A 27909-nucleotide genomic window follows, 5' to 3' on the forward strand; every position below is an offset into this window, starting at 1 on the left:
GAAATAGCCCCTGGAGACCCAGGCTGAAGAAGAGGAGACTCACCCTCAGGAGCGCCTCCCAGAACCCTCTCTGTCACAAAGGCCGACTCTCCAGGGGTCAAGACTTTGTCAGAGGGCAATGCTGCAATATTATTCCAGGTTAGGGAAGGGAATTTCAGCCTTCTCCAGCCTTCCTGTCCCACCTAAGGAGAAATAAAAACAACCATATTCAATATGGGACAAGACTTGGAGGAAACAGATTGGAACTGCTGTAGTGAGGAAAAGGAGCAAGGGAACAATATGAAAATACCAGTAGGAGGAGAAAGAGAAAATAGAGCAGGAGAAATATTTGAATCATGGGCAAAAACTTTCCAAAGAATTTGTCATTAAAATGGCAGACACAAAACTACAGACCCAGTAAGCTCAGAGACACCAAGCAAGATAAATACCCAAACAAGCAGTGACAAAAAAACAAACGTGGGACTATCATGTTCAAACTGGGGATAAAAAGCAACAACAAAGGACAAGGTGAAAAACTTGAAGGAAGCCAGAGGTGGGGGGAAGGCAGCGGTGGGAAACTTTACTTATTAAAGAGTAAGGATTAGAATTACAGTGGGGGTACCTGGGCAGCTCAGTCGCTTGAGTGTCTGACTTCAGCTCGGGTCATGATCTCATGGTTTGTGGGTTTGAGCCCCGCATCGGGCTCACTGTTTGTCAGCGCAGAGCCTGCTTCAGATCTTCTGTCCCCATCTCTCTGCCCCTCCCCCACTTTCACTCTACCCCACATAAATAAATATTGAAAGAAAGAATTACAGTGGGCTTCTCACCAGAAACCATGTAATAAGTGTTCTGAGACTCAATTTCCAACGTGTGGGTGGGCGCACTTCCCCACACCAAAAAGCAATTCTCAGACACCAACAGGGTGTCCAAGAATTCCACTCCATTCTGACACTATCTACCCTGAATTAGAACCAGATTCCACAGGTTAAGGGCTCAGTCCTATAAGATTGTCACCCTCCTACATGCTCACTTTAGATGCCAAGTGCAAGTCCAGGTTATCACCTGGGCTTCTACCTGACCTGCTAGAGGTTGGAGAGTGCCACAAAAGCTACTCCTTAGTTCCTATTAATTTCCTAGAGTGGCTCATAGAACCCAAAGAAACTTCCCAGGTTACCAGTTGAATGTGAAAGGATATAACTCAGGAATAGCCAGACGAAAGAGATGTATATATAGGGCAAGGACGGTATGTGGGGGAGGGCATGGAAGCCCTGCTTGGAGCCACACTCCATGCCCTCTCCAGGTGCACCACTCTCCCCAAATCCCCATGAGTTCACCAGTGAACCCCACCCTTTTGGGCGTTTTATAGAGGCTTCGTTAGCTAAGCATGATTAATTAAGTCATTGGACATTGGCGATTGAATTTAATCTCTAGCCCCTCTTCCCTCCCCTGGGGTCGGAGTAGAGCTGGAATTTTCTACTCTGTAATCACATTGTTGGCTCTACTGGCAAGTAGCACCCATCCTTAGGTGCTGGTTCAAAAGTCACCTCATTAATATAACAAAAGACACCTTTGCGGTTTTCACCACTTAGGACATTCCAAAGATTTTAGGAGCTCTGTGCCAGAGAGGATGAAGACCAAATGCATATTACTTATTATGTAAGCAAGTCAAGAGTAGAGCGAAATCACTAAAGTGTTGGTAGAAAAAAAAAAAAAATCTACCAACTTAGAATTCTATATCCAGTGAAATTACCCTTCAAAAGTGAAGGAAGAAGATGGAGGTGAGAATAACTTGCAGAATTTAAGAAACAGAACAAATTCTTTGTACTTGCTTAACATAATAGCAACATGATATTTGGAAATCCTTAAACAATTTTTAGCAATGATCAGAAATATTCTTGACTTCATTTATTCTGATTTTGATGTTGTATACAGCCCAGAGAACAAAGCATGTTGCATGAAAAATATAGATTGACCATCATGTGAATTCTCGTTATTGTGGATATGTAATAATTCTGTTTATGTTTTTTCAAGCTTAGTTGTTCAAAATTTGTTTTTATTCATTTATTTTTTTTGAGAGAGACAGAGAAAGTGCAAGTGAGTGGGGAAATACAAGCAAGTGGGAGGAGGGAAGAGGGGGACGGGGTTGGGGGAGAATCATAAGCAGACTCCACACCCAGTGTAGAGCTTGATGCAGGACTCAATCTCACAGCCCCGAGATCATGACCTGAGCCAAGATCAAGAGTTGGACACTTAACTGACTGAGCCAACCCGGTGCCCCCATAATTTGTTTTTTTTTTTAAATTTCTGTCATTTTTTTGGAATTTTGAAATACTGTTATAACAAAAATATTATGCCAACTTTGAAACTTTTTCATTTATTTCTAATGCATTTAGGTCTTGTCCATTTATTTATTTATTTATCTCATATTTTTTATTTAATTTTATTTATTAAAATTTTTTTTAATGTTTATTTATTTTGGGGAGAGAGAGAGACAGAGACAGAGCACAAGCAGGGAAGGAGCATAGAGTGAAGGAGACACAGAATCCGAAGCAGGCTCCAGGCTGCAAGCTGTCAGCACAAAGCCCTACGCGGGACTTGAACCCACGAACCATGAGATCATGACCTGAGCCAAAGTCGGACGCCTAACCCACTGAGCCACCCAGGCACCCCTCAAATTTTTTATTTTATTTTAGAGAGAGCACGCGAGTGAGCACATGAGCAGGCCAGAGGGAGAGAAAGAGAGAGAATCCCAAGCAGGCTCTGTGCTCAACATGGAGCCTGATGTGGGGCTTGATCCCATGACCCTGGAACCATGACCCGGGCTGAAATCAAGAGTGAGACGCTCAACCGACTGAGTCACCCAGATGCCCCTTGTCCGTATATTTAATATGAAAATATTGACATCTGCTTCATGAGAGGTAATTTTTTCAGCACTTTAATAATTAGCATTTTTGAGAGTTTATTCTCCTATAGGAAATTAAATGTTTACTATGCATTCACATTTTTTAAAAGTAAGCTCAACATCCAATATGGGGCATGCTCTAATGACTGAGCCAACCAGGCACCCCCAGTCTTTTATTTTAAAATGCAGCTTTGAAATAACTTCTCATTATATGAATGGTCTTAAAAAAATAAAGCTGCTGAAGCACACACACACACACACACAAAGTGAAGGAGAAATAAAGAGTTTCTCTGACAAACAGCCTGAGAGAATTCACTGCCAGCAGATCTTCCCTGCGAGAAATGTTGAAAGAAGTTCTTTAGGCAGTAGGAAAATGATACAGGTCAGAAACCGGGATCTACATAAAGTAAAGGAGAGCATCAGAGAAAGAATAAATGAAGGTAAAATAAAATTTTTAATTTTTCTTTTTCTTAATTAATTTAAAAGATAACTAAAGCGAAGCAGTGGCAAGGTTTTGGGTGACTAAAGTGTATGGATAAGTGAAATGAATGACAGCAACGTCACAAGGGACAGGAGGGAGGAATTGAGCATGATCAGTTACAAGGTATGTGCGCTACATCTGAAGCAGTACAATGTTATTTGGAGGTGGACTTAGAGTATTTTTAAATGTATATCGTAAACCCTAGGGCAGCCACTAAAAACGTTTAAAAGCAAAATGAGGTATAAATATTATGCAAAGGGAGGAGATAAAATGGAATCATAAAAAAAATGCTCCTTTAAAACCAGAGACGTGGAGAAAGAAACGAAGGACAAAGAGAAACAAAGAACAAACACACTGTTGAGAAAACAGTTACAAATGGCCAATGCGCACATAAAAAGATACTCGACATCATTAGTCATCAGGGAAGTACAAGTTCAAACTCATAATGAGGTACTAATATATAACCACTAGAATGAAAATGAAAATGAAAATGAAAACTGATAGTACTGCTGAATCTCTTCTACACGGCTAGTGGGAATGGAAAATAGCACAGCCACTTTGGACAATGGTTTGGCAGTTTATTTTAAAGTTAAACATATACTCACCATATGACTCAGCAATCCCACTCCTAAGTATTTACCCAAGAGAAATGAAACATGTCCATATAAAGACCTGCACACATAATTAAAGAAATGGACAACGGACTAGTGTTTGCCAGTTGTTAAGGATGGGGTGGAGGTGGGGGCATGAGCAGGAAGTGAGCAGGTGTGGCTATATAAGGGCAACATTAGTGATCTTCAAGATGGAGAAGTCTTGTGTCTTGACTATATCAATGTCAATATCCTGGTTGTGAAATGGTACTCTAGTTTTGCAAAATGTTACCGTTGGGAGACAGTGGGTAAAGGATACATGGGCTTTTTCTGTATTGTTTTTCATAACTGCATGTGAATTTATAACTATCTCAAAATTTAAAATTTAGTTTAAAAAACATATGGCAGGGGGCACCTGGCTGGCTCAGGTGGTAGGGCATGGGACTCTTGATCTCATGGTTGTGGGTTCAAGCCCCAGGCTGGGTGTAAAGCTTACTTCAAAAAAAAAAAAATAAATAAACATAAAAAAAATTAAAACAACAAACATGTAAGGCAGGAATTTTTAGAAACATACCCACTGTATTAAAGAGATATAGATATAATGTAGTAAGTCATCAAGTGTAGCTAACCATTAAGTATTTATGCCAATGGAGGCAAATGAAAGATCAGTCTAGACATAATCTCTGTTTTTGATCCAGGGATAACATATGCAGCTCTAGAAAGCATCAGACTTATACACACATACATAATTGCTAATAACGTCTGATCTAGGGGACATGCCCCTCTCCCACTTTCTAAAAGTATTTATTTATTTTGAGAGAGAGAGCACACACGTGCATGTATGTGAGCAGGGGAGGGGTAGAAGAGAGAGAAGAAGAGAGGGAATCTCAAGTAGGCTCTGCACTATCAGCCCAGAGCCCAACACAAGGCTTGATCCCACAAACCATGAAACCATGGCCTGAGCTGAAATCAAGAGTCACATGCTTAACTGACTGAGCCACCCAGGTGCCTCCCCTCCCCCACTTTTGAGCACTTTGCATGTCCAGGATGATCTTTTAAAGCAGATGATTACAAAGCAAACTCTTGACTGTGTCTGAACTGTCAATGACCATTTGGACAAGTCTGTGTCACTGGAAGAAATGATTAATTAGGTAGTTAAGGACAAAGGGAAATGAGACGGAAGTTGTCATTACTGTGGAAGGAACACAAAGGGTAATATGATGAAGCAACAAGTGACGACTACTTCAACCAAAATGGTTCACCATCAGGGCACCTGGATGGCTCAGGTGGCTAAGCGTGGGGCTCTTGATTTCAGCCTAGGTCATGATCCCAGGGTGGTGGGATTGACCCCCCATGTTGGGATCTGTGCTGAGCGTGGAGCCTGCCTGAGATTCTCTCTCTGAATCTCCCTCTGCCCCTCTCCCCCGCTTGTATGCACATGCTCTCTCTCTCTAAAATAAAAAATAAAATAAAATAAAATAAGATAAAATAAAATAAAATGGTTCTCCATCCCCTAGGCCCATACCTTGGAGATGCAGTCAAACTGTAGTTTCTACCCACACAGAAGCTTAACAAGATGGGTGATTTCACATTATTTCTAATAAAGCTGGTGTTAGGTTCGCATGAGTCTTTTACGTAACCCAGACATCATTCCATTCAAAGGAAGCCACCATACTAAATGCTATAAAATACCAAAGAGTAAAAAGTCTTCAGGGCAGGTGGGAAATGAGGCCTACTTCCTCATGGAAACAGGTGTGCCCAACTGAATATTTATATCCACGTTAACCATTTTTCTAATGATTAAAAGGTTTAGCAATGCCTTCTTAGACCACTTGTTCTCAACTTTGGCTGGACATTGGAATCCCATCTTTAGAAATTCTGATTTAATAGGCCTGAGACGCTATTGGGCACAGAACCTCTGAGAAACTGCTCACATGATTCTAATTACCAGCCAAGTTGAGAACCAGGCTCTAAACATTAAAGAACACTGGCCATATGTAAGCTACGAAGCCCTCGTGCTGCCATCCTTTCCTAAAACTCACTATGGACTGACCATATGATCACTGTCCTAACTCTCAATTCTTTCTTAACTTTGCCCCAAGACCTTTAATAATTCCCAGATGAATTCTGGTTTTCTGCTGCCAAGTGTTAGTTCATGCCGCCGGATTAGAAGGTTCTGAAGCATTAGTACAGTTATTTGTCTTTGGGGACAGGTTTTATTCACAGTGACACTGCATATTTATGCTGTGAGCCAAGCCTCAATTAACACAGAAGGTCTGCCCGTTGGTCAATAATTCATGTGGACTCACTTGAGGACACTGCTCTCTACGGAGGCGGGAAGAAGAGAACTGTGCAGTAGTGGGTTTGCTGAAAGTGTTCAGATGCAGTGACGTTGATGGCTAAAATTAATTCTTCATAAAACGTTACTTGAACGTGGTTAATTCTCATTCCAAGTTTTCGGTTTAATTAGTGCTGTCTAGCTAACATATTCATGCAAATGTCTCTGTTATGATTGTTTGCTGATTAATTATTTTTCATGGCCATCTTAAGAAAATAGATTTTTCTGTCTGGAAGTCACCAGAGTGGCAGGGATTAGAAATTAAGTCATTCAAGGACAAAGTCTCCAGACTCAGTGTTTCACACTCTATTCCCCAGGATTAAATCTTACAGGGTACATTGGTGGGGCGCATATCTACATGGATGGTGCACATTTAAATTGGTTTTTCTGGAATCTCACAGTATTTATTCATTAAAAAGCAAAGGAGAAAAGAATTGAAGATTTTTGTTAATTAATTCCTCTCAGGATTATGTCCCTCCCCAATTTAATTGATCTAGAAAACCACCTTACATTATAATTGTTTCGCCTGAAAGGATTTTTTCCTTTGTGTTGTGAGTACTGACTCCATTTCCTTAGAATACTCAGAGATGGTTTTCTTAGGAAACCAGACCTACTTTACTTAAACTCACAGGAGACACATTCTAACTAAAATAAACACCTCGTAACTGATAGTGGGGATCATCATTTTCCAAATGCTGGAATGCTGTCCTCTTCTGTTTAGCATTCTTCTGTCCCAATACTTAAGTATGTTAAATACCAGCTAAGATATTGCTTGGTGAGTTTGGAATGAGAATAAAGCAAAGAAACAGAATGCTGTGTCAGCCAGGGATATTAGTTACAAGCAGCAGAAAGAGACTTTGGCTGATTTGAGAAAAAAGGAGGCAGAGAAGAAAGAGGAGGGGAGATGGGGGAGAAGGAAGAGAAGGGGGTTGTGAGAGGGTATTAGAGACTCACAGAATCTCCAGGAAGCCAGAGGAAGCAAGCCGAAGGGGGTAGGCACAAAGGGACACTCTGAAGCTGAAATCACCGGTAAAAATCACACCTCTGAGCAATTTGGTGGAAGGCACCCAGGTCATTTCAGCCATTGCAGGTGGCCTGGACACTGGCCTTCGCAGCAGTTCTGAAGCCATTGCTGCCCAGCAGGAAGTGGGAAGCTGCGGCCAGTGACATGGAGAATGTCCCTGTTTTTTGTGACACTAGTTCCAAATTCAAAGTCCCTTGTGGAGGTGGCCAAGCGTAAGACTGTTAGTGTGGTAGCTGGCAGAGTTGCCGGGACCAAAGCATTTTCAGCTTCTAAAGTGATAGGTGGGGGTCGTCTGGGTGGCTCGGTTGGTTAGGCGTCTGACTTGGGCTCAGGTCATGATCTCGTGGCTCCTGAGTTCGAGCCCTGCATTGGGCTCTCTGCTGTCAGCACGGAGCCTGCTTCGGACCCCCTGGACCCCTCTGTCTCTGCCCCTCCCCCCCCCAATAAACATTAACAATTTTTTAAAAAATAAAGTGGTAGTTGGTCTGCCTCCCCACAAACTCAGAATGTGAGATGCTCCAGTGGCGCTTGGGTGGCTTGGTCAGTTAAGCATTTGACTCTTGGTTTTGGCTCAGGTCATGATCTCATGTTTGTGAGTTTGAGCCCCGTGTCAGCACAGAGCCTGCTTAGGATTCCATCTCCCTCTCTCTCTGCCCTTGCCCTTTTCGCACATGCACTGTATCTCAAAATAAATAAATACACATTAAAAAGAAAAGAATGTGAGAAATCCCCCAACATGTCAGATACCAGGCAGCCGAAATAATGTCAAGTGTCGTCATGAATTATTTAAGTAGTCATTTCTCCCCAACAACAGGAAAACCTAATGCCTGTATGTATTTGTCTGTATCTATTTAGGGACCATATCTCAGTAGTGAGTAGTTCTCCCCTGTCTCTCCCTTGGGCAATGTTAGATCCATTTCATTTTCTCTCTCTGCCTCCTGATTTTCTGGGTGTCATTCATTCTTGCTTTAGAAGTGGTGTGAGTTTATAATTAAGTCAAAATATTTCTCCCACTGTGTGTTGATTCAATTAGTTCCAGCCCCAGAATCATTGCCTTTAAGCAAAGGTCTCAACAAACACCATGTGGTTCCCACAGCACAGGTACACCTCACTGACACAGGGTCAGCAGATGCCATCCCAGAGAGGTGTGCTTTGTCCAGGAGCAGCGGTACATATAATGGGCTGTGCTCTAGGAGAGGGGCCTGCCCCACTGCCCCTATACCTTTTTTTTTTTTTTTTTTGGCGACTCCGCCGGGACCCGAACCCGGAACCTTTTGAATTAGAAGGCCCCTATACCTTTTAATAAGCAAGTAAGTCAAGAGAGGGGCTTTGCAGCTCACCTGCCTGGGAAAATGATTTGAGCTTGGGCACCATGAGCTACCTGACCAGAGGGGTCGTATATCGACTCATATCACCTGGAATCCTTGTGGGACGTCAAGGGCACATGCAGCACCCCTCATTTCCTTGCCTATTTTCAGCTGGCAGACAATCCTCCCTCCACAGCTGCACATAAACAACATGACTTAGGCTCAGCAACTCCGCATGGCCATAAAGCTGGTTTTGTTAATAAACCCAAAGATAACCGGGTTTATGCTAACAAATTCACACTGCTATTGGAATCAGAGTCCTAATTTATTGAGTGCAATGAGAAATATATCTGGCAGGCATGCCAGAGTAGAATCTGGTTGGCTGGTCATTTTCCTCTCTAGAAAAAAAAAAAGACTAGTTTATAAAAGAAAGGTTTCTTGGAGAGTAGACAAATAGCTTGGGCTGGTACAGTAGCTTCATAGATGTTAGGGACCAAGGCTCTTACCATTCTCTTCCACCATCTCCTTGCATGGCTTTCTTCTTCACAGTTATCTTATAATCCATGATGGTTGTTGGAGCCTTGGTCACCACATCTGTGTTGCAGGAAGAAAGAGAGAAAAGACAAAAAGGAAACAACAACAACAACAACAACAACAACAACAAACCAGTCCCCTTCCATATGTATCCGATTTCATTAAGCAGCTTTCCTGTAAGTCTCCTCCAATACTACTGCTTGCATTTTGTGTGTCAGAAATGAGTCGTTTGGCTAAACCTTGGTGCAAAGGAGGCTGGGAAATATAGTCTTTTCCTCTGTCTGTCAATGTGGCCAGCTAAAAATTCACATTCCGTTACAAGAAGAAGGGGGAGAATTAATGTAGCAGTAGGCAACTAGCAATTTCTTAACATACTCTACCTTGTATAGTTATTAGCAAGATGAGTGTAATGGTTAAGACTATTGTATAAATACAGTAAGCATAATAGCTATTTGTTAAATGCCTTTTAGGTGTTGGCATCTTAATGGCACTGTACATGTGTTATTTCAATTAAATTGCACAATTGTTCCTTAGGTAGGTATAAGCATTTAACTTTTTTTTAATGTTTATTTATTTTTGAGAGAGAGCGAGACAGCGAGAGAGAGAGGGAGAGAGAAAGAGAGAGAGAGAGAGAGAGAGAGAGAGAGAGAGAGAGAATGAGCGGGGGAGGGGCAGAGAGAGAGGGAGACACAGAAACAGGCTCCAGGCTCTGAGCTGTCAGCACAGAGTCTGACATGGGGCTCGAACTCGGGAATGGTAAGATCCTGACCTGAGCCGAAGTCGAATGCTTAACTGATTGAGCCACCCAGGCGCCCCAGCATTTTTGTTTTATACAGGAAAAAATTAAGGTTTCAGTAACCAGCTGATGGTCACATAAAATTAGTAGTGTAAGAATCAAATCCTAAATCTGACTCTACCTGATGTTGTAACGTCTCCCGATATAGTGTTAAAGAGAACGAATTGTAAGCAAAAAGAATCTATAATGCTATCATCTGGAGAAAATATACTCCATTTTACATAGCATTGCTATTTGATATACAGTTGCAATTAAGTGTGCCTCTCAGTTTTCCTTCTGCCATTTTAACTTTATAAAATATCCCAAGTTCCATGTCCTGAGTTTTCCCAATGAATTTATCTTTTGTAAAAAATGCTTATTTATTTATTTTTGAGAGGGAGAGAGCATGGGCAGGTACAAGTGGGGGAGGGGCAAAGAGAGAGTGAGCTAGAGAATCCCAAGCAGGCTCCATGCTGTCAGCATAGAGCCCCATGTGGGGCTCAAGCTCACAAATGGTGAGATCATGATCTGAGCTGAAATCCAGAGTCAGATGCCTAACCAACTGAGCCACCCAGGTGCCCCTATTTTATCTTTTTGATATCACATCATTAAACCTCTTCTCTGATGTGGACATTAAGGTCCCAACTTTTTGCTAATGGCAAATGACAGCCGTTAACATTTTTGCATTTATTCTGTTTCTTTTGAGTTATTTCCTATTAACTTTTACCTGTGGAAATCATGGTTTGAAAGACAAAAGCATGCTTATGGTACTTGCCACATAGTGCAGTATCATTTTCTAAAAGGTTGTCCCTATTTACACCATCACTGGCAAAAAATCAGTGGTTCCTCAACAGCAGTTTACCAGCAATGGATAGAGCTTCTATAGAGAGGGAGAGGGATGAAAAGAGAAATGGTGGGAAATGGTATCTCAAGTTAGTCTCAATTTGTTTTTCTTTGCTTATAGTAATAGTGATAAATTAAAAAAAAAAACTTTTCAATTTGCAAAACCAGTGCAAAACTGGGCCTGCGTTGTACAGGATAGAGTAAGTCTAAGACAAATTGTGATTATTTTTTTTTGAATGATTAGATAACAGAGGTACATTTACAATGAAGTAGATGAAACAAGTTTCAAGACCTCTTGTTTGCTTATGCGCCACTTCTGAGGCCCTGGAAGATGCTCTAGCAATGGTCTTGGGTTTTTGTGAAAAGTTGCAGAAGTAAGATATTTTCACTACAATCTGTTATGGCTACTTGGTGGTTTGCTGGTAAACTCTCTCTCTCTCTCTCTCTCTCTCTCTCTCTCAGGAAAAAAAAAACCCCAAAACAGGCCTGATTTCTGATTTGTAGCATTTACCCATTTCCATGGTGTAAATACCATGGCTGCTTTCAAGCTACTAATAGTTTAACAAGCAGATCATAACATTCCTGAATATGCAACAATCAGCTTTTGAGAATCACCACCTGTCCCTTTGATACACATCCCTTACTGCCTCGTGGTGGTGGAAGAGTGGGCACGGTCATTGTGGGATTCTACTATGGGAAAGTTGATTTGGTATTGCACTGCATTTAGAGTTAGCAGCATCTATTTATGGTGGATGAAAGCACTCTCATTATACTTAAGTTATTGATAGACTTCTGGTTATAGGAATAGCTTCCAGGAATATTCCTACCCCATGGTGCTGACTTGGAATTTTGACCTGAATGTGCAGGGCCAGAAGTGACATAATAGTATGAAAGTGTCCTATGTGTCCTGGCTCCTGGAAATTTGAAGGTCATGAAAGAGAAACAAGATTTGAAATGCTTAGAGTTCTAACAAGGCATGTGGAAAATGATCAGACATGTGAAGTAGTAAAGGAAAGATTTGGTTCTTATTGATGCCTAGCCAAAATAGTTCCCTTCTGTTAGGAATAAACCTGATAATATCAAAAGTTCAACAACTTCTTTAAAGGGAAAGTGGAGGCATACATGTACTAGTGCTTTAAACAGTGAGTGGAACTAAGTGTGTGAATTATTATGTTATGTATCGCAACATACAGATCATATCTTAACATGATATTAAATAATATTATAAAGCTGAAAGAAAAATTTCTAAACAATCAGAAATTAAGAAACAAACATTGATCAACCATGCTGGAGGACAGACTGAATGATCTTTATATCCTCTTCAGAAAAAATGATACTATAAAACTGTCACATGAGGAAGAGATCAACAAGTATGTGGGCAAAAATGTAGGAAAAAACATTACAAATGTGTGGGAGGCATTATTTAATAAAAATGTTGTACCTACTTGGAAAAAGACAGAATGAGATACATACATTACATATGTTGTACCATACCCAAGGATCTAATGCCATTTTGTCTTTCATAGCATTGATATTTTGTAAGAGTCTGGGCCAGATGTTTTATAGACTGTCCTACACTTTGAATACATCTGATTGTCTCTTCATGATTAGATTCAGGTTAAACATCTTTTGCCAGAAGATTATATAGGTGATGTTCCCTTTTCCAAGGGCATCACATCAAGAGGCATATGATTGCCCCTTATTGACAATGCTTCTTTTGGTCATTTGGGTAAGAGAGTGTTTTATATATATGCATATATATATATATGCATATATAAATATATACACATACACATATATACACACATATATATATATGTGTGTATATATGTATATGTATGTATATACGTATCTATAAATCACACAGCGACTTATTCTCACGCTAAGAAGGCAAGTTTTCAGGCAAGACTTCTAGTGCGCAGCAGGAGGCAGTCGTTTTCTCAAGGCTCTGCGGAACCGGTCCAACCACGCCCATCCCACTGCCCTCCCGCGTCTTTTTTCCCCGGAAAATCAATTCTCAGAACCAGAAAGCTCCTACTGCATCGCGCCCAAATCTTTTCCCATCAGCACGGGTGCGCCTGCGCAGCGCGTCTCCAGGCGGCTCCTTTCCAGCGCCCGGCCGCCTCTTTTTCCTGTTCTCCTCGGCCTCCCCTTCACTCGCGCTTTTCCCGGAGGGGTCATAACAGGGCGCCAAATTCGCGTCCGCGGGAAGGCCGGGGGCGGGGCGCGGCGCGGCGCGGCACGTCAGTGGCCTTCCGGGCGGAAGTCCGCAGCCTCCGGAGCCTCTGATTGGCTTTCAGCCTGGCGCCTGTCTCGGCCCCCGCGCCAGTTTCGGGCTGGTTGGCGCGGAATCGGGAGACTTCGGAACCATGGCGCTCGTGCACGGTGAAGACTGCGAGCTGGGGTCAAGCGGTGAGGGATGACCCCGCGCGCGGGGTCCTGAGTTGGGAGTGTAGGGACCGTGGCATGACTGTAGGTGGTGGGGATTCTGGAGTGGTCTCTTATTTTGTCTTAGAGAGGCGCGCATCCGGGTCGCCGTACTGGTCTTTTCGGGCGCGGACCTCAGCCATCCCGGGTAGGACCCCTTTGGTTGGTATCGGGTGGTGCTTCCTTTTAGGGCCGTTTGCACCTGGCAAACCAGAGCACACCCCCTGCAGGGCCTGTGTCACTCCTGGTGTCCACACTAGTCTGCATTTTCTTTTTATTTCTTTTGGTGAGCGCGTTCCACGTGCTGGGCACACCTTCATCCAGACTGGCCCCGGTGGGGCACGGGTTTGCTTCAAAGTATCTCCGGACTCTGGCCCCAAGTATCTGCTTGAGGGCTAGGGCAGAACGGATGTGGGCCCTTTCTATAGAAGCTCCCAGGAAAATTGCTTGTATCTTGTAACTCAGCAGGAGAGAAAGGTCTAAGAGCCGGCTGTCACCGCAAGATACAAATGGGTTTTGTCTTTTTAGGTAATGGATTTCTACTTTGTGCGTTAACAATTTTTTCTTTAAATTCTGTCGAAAGTTCTTCAAGTGCTGCATAGAAATAATATTCACAATCTAGTCGTCTCTGGTGAAGTTCCCCCTCCCCCCAAAGCATCAGCTCAGCAGCATTTGGGATGTCCTATATATGACTCCGTTTTCAGTAGTAATCTTTTACTTCCAAAAATAGAATACGAAAATGTAAATTGGCTTTGTCTGATTTCTGATTTTTGAACTGTGTTCATCTAGTGTGACTTAACTTCAGTGAACTTCTAACTTAAAATCAGATGCTTCGCTTTCTTAGCTCAAGCTCCATCACCTGTCACTCAAATACATCACCATTAATGAGAACTTGCTTTCTAATCAGCTTCCTTTGCATTCACCTAGTTGTGAATCACAGATTTCAATTTCTTCTAGCCTTTCGTTTTTAAGACAATTTATTTTGGAGAGTCGTCTAGCCTGGATTACAAATGGGGTGTGGGATGTGAGTATGCGAACAGTCTTTGCAGCCGTCCATCAGTGATTTGCCACTAGGGTGTCTTTCTTCACCCTAAAAACTACGTCATCTACGAACATCAAGAAATCACTCTTCGGAGGATACTGTGTAATCTTGAGACTCTCTTAAGTCATGGTGTTGATTAAGTAGTTGCTGGAGCTTGTGACTAGAATTTTTTCCTTAGAGCAGAAAGATTGTTACCTGAAAGACTGTTGCAGGCTAGTGTCTGTGTGCTTTTGGGGAGAACGGGGGTATTTCAGATGGTAATCTTGAAGCAAATATTTAAACTTTTGTAATGGGTTATTTTCATGCTTTTTGGGGTTAACTTACCTACATGAAGCATTGGACACATTCCAAGAAGAAAATTCTAGGCCTTTTTTCCCTTAGGTATTAGAAGGTGGGGCACCTTGACAATGGCAGTGAAAAGTTGAAAGGTCTGTAACTAGCTGTTATTATATATGAAAAGGGATCAGGGAGAGTTTAATGATTTAAAAAAGCAGGTACGGTGGTTTATTCATTTGTTCATTCAGCACATATTTATAATGTACCTACGAGGTATAGGCAGTCTGCCAGACTCTGGTGCAACAGTATTACAGTGGTAGGTAAGCTGGACATGGTTTTTATCTTCCTGGAGTTGAGATGGTAAAGATCTAATTATGTGTGGTGCTATATTGAGGCTTCTCTGAGAAAACTTCTTTGCTTTATTTTTGCTTTCTAGAAGCTAGAACATGGTACTGCTAGGTGTGGTGTGTGTGGGCTGTGTGTGTTTGTATGTGTGTGTCTACCCTGTATCTGTACACACATAACACAAACATTAAATGAGATTCTGTACTGCTGAGTACAAAGTAAGCCGGGGATCTTCATTTAATGCTTAACAACCTTACGGAGCAGAGATGATTATCCCCATTTCCCAGATGAGAACTCTGAGGCTCTGCATTAGTCAGAGTCCTTAGGTGTAAGCTGCAGGAGCCAACTCTAGCTGATGTAAATAGAAAAAAGGAATTTATTGGAAGGATTTTAGGGATTAGAAGGATATGTTGTTCACAAAAACTCCAGGAGAGTTGGAGAGTCAGTCAAGGGGCTGCTTGGCCAGGAATGTGATTAAAGTCATGTCCCAAAACTGGTCTACCGAGGAGGTCATTGCCAGCCATGGCCAAGTACTTGATGTTATAATTTGTACCTTGGGACATTGCTGGCTCCGTGAGCCCAGGTAATCCTCTTGCAGCTGATACTACTTCTAGATTCTTCCTTTAGCCCACCCCCCTTTCCTTCTGTCAGGAGCGTCTGATTGAAAGTCTGAACTGGTGTTCTTAATTGATAGAGCCTCTTTTATATGTTCATGCTCTAGTTGCAAGGGTGTCTGGGAAAGAGCATCTGGTTTTGCAACTTATGTAGTGACATTTGGACTCTGTGTGTCCGAGCAAGATTTATAAGCGGGGAGTTTCACAAATAGGTTCAGGTGCTGGGCAGCTTAAAAACCAACAACAAGACATCTGATCACTGCAGCTCAGAGACACGAACTGGTGGTCTCATGTCACCCAGTAAGTGGTGGAGTTGGATTGTACTGCTTTTCCCTAATCTGTTCTCCCACTCTACACTTGATGTCAGATTTATCTTCCATACTGATTTTCTCACGGTTTCTGAATGCACTTGGCAGTTTCATCCCTTTGTAATTTGGCTCATGCTTTTTTTCTGTGCTTCTGCCCCTTTTCCCCCTATACAATGATGGTGAAATTCTATTTCTCTTCCTGGGTCATTGTTGGCAACCTCCCCTGTGAAGGCTTCCCTGATTTCTCAGGCAAAATTAACAGTGCTCATTTCTGTGTTTCCTGAGTACTTTGTTCCTCCTTCTTATTGGGCACCATGTCTGTATGATCGTGGGGACCTCAGGTCCTTTTGCTTTATTTGACTGTGAGCCCCCTTGACGACAGGCAGCTGTCTCTTGCTTGTAATTGTATCCCAAATCCTTTAGAGTGGCACAGTATTGCCTGTGAAGTAAGTTCATTTGAAGAACTGTAGATTTCGTCAGGATAGTCTACTAAAGGAGTCCACGGAGTCTTTAAAAATATACTGAGACCAACTTTTCACTCTCACTGGTCATGCCCAATAATCTCTGAAACCTTTTCACGTAGGCCTGCTCATGATTTTTTGAAATCATTTGAGTGACACCCAAGATTTGTGGCTGTCATCATCAACTACCTGCTTTCCTTAATTTTTACTTAACGCTTTTTTGAAAATGGACTTAAAAGATGCAAAAGTCAAACAATAGACTGAGATGGTAGAAAGAGATTCCATTTCCAGAAAGCTAGAAAAAATAAGATCTCTAATTATGCTTCACCTTTAAGATCTAGTTTTCAACAGTTTATTGTCAGCATTTAAATTTAACTTTAAATTGCATCTTCTATTTCAGTCAAACACTTTGTCAGTCAGTTTAATGTTGTTATGAATGTTCCAGAGCGATTGGAGCTTTTAGGATTCATCTCATCAATACTTCTTTTCTGTGCCTACTCCTTTTTATAAAATAATTAGCATCAAATACAATAAAATACTCAATTTCACAGACCTAGATGGCAATCGTGCTAAGCTGAAACGCACGGCTGGCAGGCAGCACTGCCTCGCTTGCCTTGGTTATTCTTCAGCTGGTAAATGAAAGTCTTAATTTTGTGGATGAACTCTTTTCAGTGTATGTGTGTGGTGGTCAGTTGATAATGACCAAAAACATGAATAATTCAAAAGTTGAATGAACGAACACTGAGGCCTTCTGATATTCCAGTAATTTTTGACAAAATGCATTTTAATCTTTGTAATTTTGCACTATCATACCATGTTGTAACCGACTGAGTGAGGCCTGGAAGTTAGTGAAGGATTCAATCTCTTCAGAGCCCTACTTGTTAAATTCTCCCAACCACCCACTTGATCCCTGCTTTGAAATTCCAAGTACTTTATCTGCCCCTCTGTTAGGGCAGGTATCCTAAAGACTGGTTTTGAACTAGTTGTTAACTTATCTCCCATTTTAGATTATGAATTCTGTGAGTACACAAACCATGTCTTTCTGATCTTTGTGTCTTTCAGAGCGGCTAGTACAATGCAAAAAGCAGATGCTCCTTCAAAGCCTTTCAAGTGTTAATAGAATACAAAATGACTTGTCCTTCTCCTATAACTCTGCTTATGGGCTGTCATTTTTAATGGAAAGGTTATGGACTAATGGCTGATCTCCATTCTGCAGTGTCTCCATAAAGATATCAGTTGAATTTGGAATTTTCCTCTTTGGGGAGGAAAAAAATAACAGTTGCTTCAGTTATTTTCACTGGGTCTTAGAGAAAATTTCTGGAGTCACAGGAGCTGCATGAATATGACCTTTGAACTTACTGTCTACAATATGAAAAGTATGTGTGTATAATATTAAAATTGTTACTATTGGCTAGAAACATCCCTGTTACTGAGGAAAGATGGCTGGCAGTTTTCTAACATTTCCTATAAATTTGGCTTTTTTTCAGCTCTGTCAGATTCAGGGAGTTTTGTAGCTTCTCGATCCAGGCGAGAAAAGAAATCAAAGAGAGGGCGCCAGGAAGCTCTAGAAAGACTGAAAAGGGCTAAAGCTGGTGAGAAGTATAAATATGAAGTAAGTAACCATTTTTCTTTTTTTTTTTTCCCCTCCTGTGCTTTATCTAATTCATAGCCTGTCGGTATTTTATGTCCCCTTTGTCATTGATGAGAAATAAGCATATAATTCGCTCTTGTTGTGATAGTCATTTCTTACTATTAAACAAGCATGGGCATGAAGTAGATTTGCACATTGTGTACACTGCTTGACCCTTTGAGTTCCTGTAAGGCACTTTACGCATGCTATTCAAATTCTGATGAAAGCAGATCTACATTTTTGTCCTTATTAAGCACACTGTAGCTTTGGTAAGTCCCATAGCTTTGTTGGGGGAAACTTAGAAATGCTTTTACCTTACTCTTAAGGTATTGAGCAGTCTAGCTAAGCACTACTTCGTGGAGAGAATTTTTCTTTCTAATTTCATCTGCAAGGGGTGAATCTGCAAGGACTTGGGCCTTACTCCTGTTGTGTCCTGTGTGTAAGATTGAATGTGATGCCCTTTTGGCCTGCAGGTAAAAAAGGAAAAAAAAAGGAGCGGCTGCCATCTAGACAGCATTGTCTGGGTTCCCTTTCAGTGTGCTTCCTATATCTTAGAGTATCTTAGCTGCCTTAGGGCTAGAAAGTGATTAATTAATACTAGAAAATAATGATAACTCCAACTGCTCATATACTTTTTTAGCAAACACTGTTTTAAGTTCTTTTACTAATAGGTTCATTTATTTAATCTTTCCAATAATCATGAAAAAGTTAGATACTATGATTAATGGCATTTCACAGGTGAGAATCCTGAGGTCACAGTGGCGGATCCTGGAGCCTGGATTTGAGCACACGCAGTCTGGCTTCAGAATCTGCATATTTAACCATGGTATATACTGTGCTATGCAATTAAGAAAGTAGAAGAGTGTTTTTTTTTCACTTGGCATCATTCAGTCAAGTTAAGTGAGTCAACCAGATCACAAAGGGTTGCTAAAAGGATTACAGTAAAGCAGGAGTAAAGCATTTTTAATGTAGGAACTTCTGTAAAGGAGTTCTGTGGGGGCATTTCAGATGTTGACACGATGTGACTGATTTTTCTTTAATCACTCATGTTAATTGCATGGCTCTAAGGGTTCATGCCAAGCAGTAGCTCTGTTTTGTGACATAGAGTCAAAATGACATTTTACTCAAAATAATTTGTTAAAATAGTTTTCTGGTATCTTTTTGATAGTACATTAAAGTGAGTTACTTAAATAAGAGACAAAGTATGCCTGATAGACTTCAACCAACAAAAATCATCCTGCCAGTTCCCTTCCCCTGCCAAAAGAAACGTGGTCAGTATAGTAATATTGTTGGATGGGTTTGTGTTTGGGTTGTCAAAAACTTAATTCGGTAGGGCAGGTAGTTTCTGTTATCAAATGGTGAAAGGCCAAATCAACATTTTCCAGTGATCCCTATGGAGCAGATTAAATAGCTGGTGAAAACCAAGCCTGATCCTGTCATTGTTAGAAGTCTCATTGCTATGGCAGGAGTCTCGTCAGCTTTGCACATCGGGCTCTCAAAGCTCCACGTCCAAGCAATTTTTCCTGGAGTCTTAGCTTTTCAGCTGGAGTTAGTCATTTCTTCTAGCCCCTTTCCCACTTGAACTCTGGAGAGAAGGGGGGGATTTTTAATGAGGTGTCTTTGAATTCTTCTAAGCAGACCACCAAATTTGCACCTGGCTTGCCGATGGCCTGTTACTGTAGCCGCTGAGGTGGCTGCTTCTGTTCTGCTTGTTGCTTACGTTGTGCTGAAGTGCTCTGCTCTGTTCATGTCAATACATCCTGGTGTTCTGGCCCTCCTGCAGTTGGGAAGCTCATGTTGCTGGAGGACTTGCCCTTCACCTAGCTCGGCATTCCAGTCTCTGCAGTCTCAGGGCCTGAGAACGGTAGGGCATCAGTGGTAATGCCGACAGGGATCACTGAAACATTGTTTCTAGTGTGTCTGTAGAATACCCAGTATGCTTGTTTTGCTGAGTGGGAGAGGGAGATAGATGGGGGAGGGTTTCCTTTTGAACTATATTTGGTTGGTTGAATAGTTCATAAAATTGTCAGTTTGCAGGACATCATCAGCTAGTGGAGAGGGGGTTAGCATGCCTTATGGGTTTGCTAAGTACAGGAGAAACCAGTCTAGAAGTTACAAGCGAATAATCCCCAAAGCAGCTACCAAAGAATTGGCTATAATTCAGTTTGTTTTTTATGAAGCCGATGAGTAATTGATGGTGTGACAAGTGTATTATGCTAATGGAATCATTTAATATCTTGTGTTAACACCCACGTAAAAGGAATACTAAGTTAATTGATGTCTATTTAAGGAAAACCTGGTAGTGGTGTTGAATGTCAGAACTCATGATTTGGTTGCAGCTACTCCTTCAGGCTGCCATTCCAGTTTCAATTTGACGATTTTCCATCAGAAATGTTTAACACTTTCACTCCGTTTGAAGCTTTCTCAAACTTGTATGATGGCAGGTTGAGGACTTCACAAGTGTTTATGAAGAAGTTGATGAAGAACAGTATTCGAAGCTGGTTCAGGCCCGTCAGGATGATGACTGGATCGTGGATGATGGTATGTGGGAGGAAATGGCCTCCTAGACGCTGTACTAGTTGTGTAGAGTCTTGTGCAGTGGAGTTGCTGCTTTGCATGAGCAGACGTAAGACACTGTGAAGATCATACCATTGGTTCAGATTTTTCTCAAGTACAGTATTTGAGAGTACAGAGGCAGTACAATATGAAGTTTGTTTTGGGGTATTTGGAGAATCCGGCCACATATCTCAGGAGCTAGTATAAAACCTCTAAGAAGGGGCTAGGAATTGGGAGGAACCATGTACCTGTGGGGTATCCTCAGGTGATATGGGGATAAGAAAACTACCTGTTGCACAGAATGTCTGTGAGGATTACACGAAGCTCTTTGCGTGAACAGTAACCTGGACAGTGGAAAGCTCCGGGCAGAGGCTGGTCCCGATGTTCTTACAACCCATGTGGAAAGCCCACTGGTTACTGCTTGTTGGGTGTGACTTCTTGGCCACGTGATTGCCGACCGGCGGGGGGGGGGGTGTAGACTGCACCTGTGACCATATTTATGTTTCTTTTTCTGTAGTTGGACTCAGCTATATTGCCACTTTTCCCTGGAGACTGAGGTGCTTTTTCTGGGCCTCTGTGGTCTCGATTCTTGTACTTTTTATTCTTTTGGTAGAGCAAAACTGCTAAGCATCCTGTTGTGGCAGACTTTGATCCTGAGGGCCAAATTGTTTCCCTAGCTCACCTGGATGGGCATAGCATATTTCCTTTTGTTTTGACTCAACAAACCTGCTGTGTATGTAAATGTTGTGTTTCATCTGACACTCATCTGAACCAGGTTTCTGCTACACTTAAAGATGGCACAGGCTGGGAGAACATCTGAGTGTGTATAAAAGGTGTTTTGTTGTGGTGGTGGTGGCTAAAATACTACTAGCCACTTTTAGAAACTTGATTCCAATTTAAAATTTTGTCCTGTAGATGGTATTGGCTATGTGGAGGATGGCCGAGAGATTTTTGATGATGACCTTGAAGACGATGCCCTTGATTCTTATGAGAAAGGTAACTATTTTGTTTCTAAGAGAGTGCCATTTTGAGATATAAAGCATTAACATTTGAGATGACATGGTACTTTGACACGGGTTCCTTTAAGGGTAAAGGACCTACCACAACTGTTTTTAGGTGTGGTGTATGTTCTCATATTGAGAGAAGCGTAGTTCTGTAGAAAATTAAATGTAAAAAGAAAAACAATACCATGAAAGAAAGTTTCGTGTCTCTATGATCCAAAGAGTTTGGTCTTTTGCTTATTTTGGAATTTCATTTCTGTGGTCATTTTAGACTTGGTGATTTTGAGAGCTGCAGCAATAAATGATGTCTTTTAATTTCTACTGAATTGATGTGCTTACAATTTTAGCTCTTTGATAGTAGCATAGTACAATAATTAGATTTAGTAATCAACTTGCTTTGTCTAATCAAAATTTAAAATGATACAAATGAATGTGTCAGATTTTCTTAGCTACATAATCTTTGACAAAATGTTTTTTCTTAAGTAAACAAGCCTGATTTAGTTTCTGTAAAATGTGAAGGGGAAATTGTCTTTAGTGTTTGTTTTTTTGATTTGCCTCATTATTACCACCAAGTGTAGATCATGGGTCAGCAAATTATGGCCCACTCACAGCCAGTTTATTTTAAACCACTTTATTGAACTGTAATTCACGTACCATACAATTCACCTATTTGAAGTGTGCATTTCAGTGGTGTTTACTATAGTCACAGAGTTGTGCAGCTATCACCGCAGTTGGTCTCACGTTTTTTTTTTTTTTTTTTACCTCAGAAGGAAATCATGCCTGTTACTATGTAGGGCCCCGGCTCAGAATGTTTTTTTCTTTTCTTTTCTTTTTTTAATTTTAGGGAGGGAGAGTGCAAGCAGGGGACAGAGAGAGAGGGAGAGAGAGAGAGAGAGAGAGAGAGAGAGTGAGAGAGAGAGAGAGAGAGAGAGAGAGAGAATCTTAAGCAGGTTCCACACTCAACACGGACCCTGATAGGGGGCTCGGTCCCACGACCTGGGGATCATGACCTGAGCTGAAATCAGAAGTTGGATACTCAACTGACTGAGCTGCCCAGATGCCCTGGTTTTTTCATTTTTAAAAGGTGTTTTTAAAAAAGAGAAAAATGCAAGGAAGAATATGCAGCAGTGTGAGAGATGTGTGCAGCCACAAAGCCTAAAATCTGTTCTATCTTGTCCTTTTTTAGAAATACTGGGCCCTAATTTGTGGATTTTTAACATTTACTTTCTTCCTCTTCCCCCTTCTCAACCACATATACACAGACTTAAGTTTTCGTTAACTTGTTGAAAGTTTTAAAGCCATGATGCTTTACTTCTACAGGTTTCAATAGTGACCTCCTAAGAACAAGAACACTTGTGTACTTAGCCACAGTACTATTCTCATAATATTATCTAATATATCGTTCATATTAAGATTTCCTCAGCCCAAAATGATACCTGTTTTTTCAAGTGCAGAGTCCATTTCAGTTTTTATGTCTCTTGAGTGTTATTTAGTATAGAATGGCACCATCAATCCTCTCCTCCCTCTCTGGCTTTTTTTTGGTGGGGGGGGGGGGGGCGGTCTTTCATGACCTTGACATCTTTAAAGGGACCAGGCTGGTTTTGTTCACTATTCCACAATCCGGGATTTGCCTGATTGCTTCTTGGTGTATAGAGGTTAAATATTTAAAATTTTTTTAATGTTTTTCATTTTTGAGAGAGAGAGACAAAGCACGAACAGGGGAGGGGCAGAGAAAGAGGGAGACACAGAATCCAAGCAGGCTCCAGGCTCCGAGCTCTCCGCACAGAGCCTGACGCGGAGCTCGAACCCACAAACTGTGAGATCATGACCTGAGCCAAAGTCGGACGCTCAACTGACTGAGCCACCCAAGTGCCCCTAGAGATTAAATATTTTGTCCAAAATGCAATATAGAAGAAATTGTGTCCTTTCCACTGATCATATCAGAGGCACATAATGTCATTTTGTCCTATTCTTGGTGATACTGAGTTTGCTCTCTTGGCCAAAGTGATGTTCATCAGATCTCTTCCTTATAAAGCTACTTTTCCATCTTTGTATTAATGTACATAAGGGATGATATGTGAGATCATGTGTATATCTTTCACTCACCAACTATCACCCAATGCTTTCAACATCTATTGATGACTTTCTCTTTCCTTTTTTTTCTCTTTCCTTTTTAAAATGATCACTTTAAACTCAAAGATTGAAATAAAATTACTGTTTTAGGTCAGTATCCATTATCATTATTTTTCTTTTTGATGTTCAAATTATCCTAAATTTGTCAGTGGGAGCTCCTTTGAGCTGCCTCCTATGTCTTTTTGACATGACCACTTCGGTCTTTGAGCATTTCCTTGCTTCCTGGGCTAGGAAGATGTTTCAGGTTCTCATTGTATTATTCCTGTTGCTGACCTGGAATCAACCGTTTCCCCCCAAGAATCATGGCTCCTTGAGTGGAGAGTGGTATTCAGATCAGGAGGATGGATGGTACTCTTTGCTACTGGGCCCTTTTAGTGACTAGAACTAAGAGATTTTATATGTGTGTCTGTCATGATTTTATAGTGATACATTCATTTCAAATATAGTACCACAGAGTTCTTACTTTGTCTTCTCCAATTCTGTATTTGTATCTGCATTCAACGTCGTGAAAACCCTTGTACTTTATTTTTCTTATTTATTTAAAAATTTTTTAGGGGCGCCTGGGTGGCCCACTCGGTTAAGCGTCCGACTTCAGCCAGGTCACGATCTCGCGGTCCGTGAGTTCGAGCCCCGCGTCGGGCTCTGGGCTGATGGCTCAGAGCCTGGAGCCTGTTTCCGATTCTGTGTCTCCCTCTCTCTCTGCCCCTCCCCTGTTCATGCTCTGTCTCTCTCTGTCCCAAAAATAAATAAACGTTGAAAAAAAAAAATTAAAAAAAAAAAAAAATTTTTTAGCGTTTATTTGTTTTTGAGACAGAAAGAGACAGAGCACGAGTTGGGGAATGGCAGAGAGAGAGGGAGACAGAATCTGAAGCAGGCTCCAGGCTCTGAGCTGTCAGCCCAGACCCAACGTGGGGCTCGAACTCACATACCGTGAGATCATGACCTGAGCTGAAGTCAGACGCTTAACCGACTGAGCCATCCAAGCAGCCCGAAAACCCTTGTCCTTTAAAATACACGCAAAATAGGGGCGCCTGGGTGGCGCAGTCGGTTAAGCGTCCGACTTCAGCCAGGTCACGATCTCGCGGTCCGTGAGTTCGAGCCCCGCGTCAGGCTCTGGGCTGATGGCTCAGAGCCTGGAGCCTGTTTCCGATTCTGTGTCTCCCTCTCTCTCTGCCCCTCCCCCGTTCATGCTCTCTCTCTGTCCCAAAAATAAATAAACGTTGAAAAAAAAAAAATTAAAAAAAAATAAAAATAAAAAAATAAAAATAAAAAAATAAAATAAAATACACGCAAAATAATTTTAGAAGTTTTAGAGCTACTAAACCAATATGTCTACTGACAACCTTTCTAAGTGAAGTTTATTATTTCTTTGCAGTTTGGGGTGCCCAGGTGGCTCAGTTGGCTAACTGTCCAACTTCGGTTTAGGTCATGATCTTGCATCTCATGGGTTCGAGCCCCGTGTTGGGCTTTGCACTATCAGTATGGAGTCTTCTTGGGTTGTCTCTCTGCCCTCCCCCATTCACGTGTTCTCTCTCAAAATAAATAAATAAATAAATAAATAAATCATTTTATAAACAATTGAAAAAGTTCTGGAGATCGGTTGAACAATGCTGTGAATATATGTAACTCTACTGAATTGTACATAAAAATGGCTAAATAATTTCTTTGCAGTTTTATTTGTTCTCACTAAGGGTGTATAGTTAGAGGATTGTGTTTGGAAGGTGCGTGAAGTATTTTTTTCTTTGTGCTATTTTGTCAGTTTACTACCAAGGTTCATTTGTGTTTGTATTCAAATTAGGATTTAAAAAAATCCTTTGTTTCAATTTCAATTTTTGAATATTGTGAAAGATTTTCATGATTTCAAAATCAAAACGATACTGAGATCAAGACTCAGATAAATCTCATCCTCATCACTGTGCTCTCTACTTGGTTTTTACCCAGTTTCCCTAGGTAACCATTTTTAATAGTTTCTGATTATCCTTCCTGTTTTCCTTCCACAAAAGAAATAAGGATAAATGTAATTTTTTAATGTTGGATGTTACTTAGTCATTCATTAGTTACGGTAAATATGTGGACTGTCTTTCTGGTTTCTGCCAACCTGTGTAATGTAGGGACTCTACACGGTGGTACCATTTGGTAGCAATGTGGCTAATTGTGTATTTGTAGTTTTTGTGTGTCCATGAAGAAGAGAATGAAAGGAACCTGTGTGCTTTTTATCTCCCTGAACGGAGGAAGACTTTGTTTGAGTTATGGCTTTATTGTGAATTGTCTTTATCATCTTTAATGACTCCCATCAGTTAACTGGACCTGAGTTTTGTTATCTGTAAGTTAGGTTGCACTGGACCCGGAGGTTTTTGATGAAAGGACCCATGTCCTAGTCATCTCAGTGCCAGTCACAGTAGCACGTGCAGAGAAAGTATGCAGTATTTGTTGAATACACGAGTCATCTTTTTGTTTCCATTGTCATCTTGTTATCTCTTCCTAGTAATACATCAGTGAAGAGAATGACTTGGCATTCTCAGTTTTATACGTCTTTATTCCATGCTTTGCCACCATTCATCCTTGAGTCCCCACTGCCTCAGTGCCCCTCAGGAGAGCCCAATAAGGTCCCTAAGATCTTAGGAAGGGAAAGAGAATTCTGTAGTCCCCTTGGAAGACTTAGAAGAAATTGTAGAGTTTTGCATAGATGTAAAAGGACAACTCTCTGGTATGGATCCAGTCGCTGACATGTTTTCAAATAGAAGCAGAAAATATTAACTAAGTCCTAATGAAAAAACAAGTAGGAAAATGAATAAAACAAATAAAACAGAAGTACTAACACTGTGAAAGATTCTACATCAGATGTTGACTCCTATTCTTTATGTTTCTTTTTGTCCTTCTCTAGATACTACTAACCTACAATGGGGAGATTAAAGCCTACTTAAGAAACCTTCCATGCTATTCAAACCTCTGTTGACCTTCTCTTTTGATACCCTGTATTAGGACCTGTATTTTGTGTTGTAAACATTTTGGCCATTAATTCTATTCTGGTTTCAAACTGCCAAATGATTTCAATAAAAAATTATTTCTCTTATATTTTTCACAAATGTTCTACAATTTTTTCATTTTTAGGTACACGAAAAAAAATGCCCTTTTTGCAGTTAAATACACATATATTTTATTATAATTGATGTTTAATAAGTTAACAATGCTTGTAGCCATGACCATTATCTAGTTCCAGAACATTTTTAGCACCCCAGGTGGAAACCCATACCCGTTAAGCAGTCGCTCCTCAGTCTTCCTTCTCCTATCACCTGGCAGCCACTAGTCTTTGTCTCTGTGGATTTGCCTATTTTGAAAATATGTGGCCATTTGTGTCTGGCTCCTTTCATTTAGCATAATGATTTAAGGTTCCCTTATGTTGTAGCATGTATTAGCACTTCCATCCTTTTTGTGGCTGAATAATAATCCATTGCAAGGCTATGCCACATATTGTTTATCCATTTATTAGCTGATGGAATTTGGGATGTTTCTACCTTCTGGTTATTGTGAATTGTCCTGCTACAAACATTCATGTGTAAGTTTTTGTTTGATCACCTGTTTTCAGTTCTTTTGGGTATATACCCAGGAATGGAATTATGTGTGTATATTTTTATTTTTTTCTCACACAAAAGAGATTTTTCTGTGGATGCTTTTATACTCTGTTTTTTTACTTAACAGGGTGACCTGAAAATCATTCCATATTAGCACATGGAGATACTTCTTTCTTACTTACTTATTTCTACATACTTGCATAGTATTTAACTGTATAAACATGTGATGATGGTGTATTCAAATGGTTTCCGTGAGTTGTCAATTAGATTTTCAACAATTTGCTTTCACAAAAAAATCTGCATTGAGTAACTTGGTGTGTGTGGTGCTTTTCTCAGAGAAAACTCCTAGAAGGAGGATTGCTGGCTCAGAGAGTAAATGCACATGGAGTTTTAGGAGATACTGCTCTAGTACTTGTCCCATTTTGCACTCCCACGAACAGTATGAGTGTCCATTTAGACCCTATGGCCTTGCCAACAGAGTGCATTGTCAGGCCTTTGGATTTTTGGCATTCTGATACGTGAGAAGTGACATCTGAATGTAGTTTTCATTTGCGTTTCTTCTACAGATGAAGTTGAGCATCTTTTCATGAAACTTAGAGCTGTTTATACATTTTTAATTTTTAAGTTTTTTTTAATGTTTGTTTATTTTTGAAGGAGAGAGAGACAGAGAGTGAGCGGGGGAGGAACGGAGAGAGGGAGACACAGAATCCAAAGCAGGCTCCAGTTTCTGAGCTGTCAGCCCAGAGCCTGATGCGGGACTCGCACTCACAA

General features: G+C 41.0%; 1 protein-coding gene across 2 annotated transcripts in view; it reads left to right on the forward strand.

The window, feature by feature from the left end:
- Window positions 1–13049: 13049 nt before the first annotated feature.
- The window catches only part of POLA1 (DNA polymerase alpha 1, catalytic subunit), a 305107-nt gene continuing 290247 nt past the window's right edge, over window positions 13050–27909 (forward strand). Inside the window, exons 1-4 of one of the 2 annotated variants that reach the window (XM_045472141.1) lie at window positions 13050–13185; window positions 17734–17858; window positions 20321–20417; window positions 21348–21428. In XM_045472141.1, the coding sequence (XP_045328097.1) occupies window positions 13143–13185; window positions 17734–17858; window positions 20321–20417; window positions 21348–21428 (346 nt within the window). In that variant the 5' untranslated portion in view covers window positions 13050–13142. Of the gene's footprint in view, window positions 13186–13224; window positions 13349–17733; window positions 17859–20320; window positions 20418–21347; window positions 21429–27909 lie in introns of those variants that run through there. The other variant, XM_045472140.1, reaches the window with a different exon arrangement.

This window comes from Leopardus geoffroyi, chromosome X, assembly GCF_018350155.1.
Source record: "Leopardus geoffroyi isolate Oge1 chromosome X, O.geoffroyi_Oge1_pat1.0, whole genome shotgun sequence".
NCBI lineage: Eukaryota > Metazoa > Chordata > Mammalia > Carnivora > Felidae > Leopardus > Leopardus geoffroyi.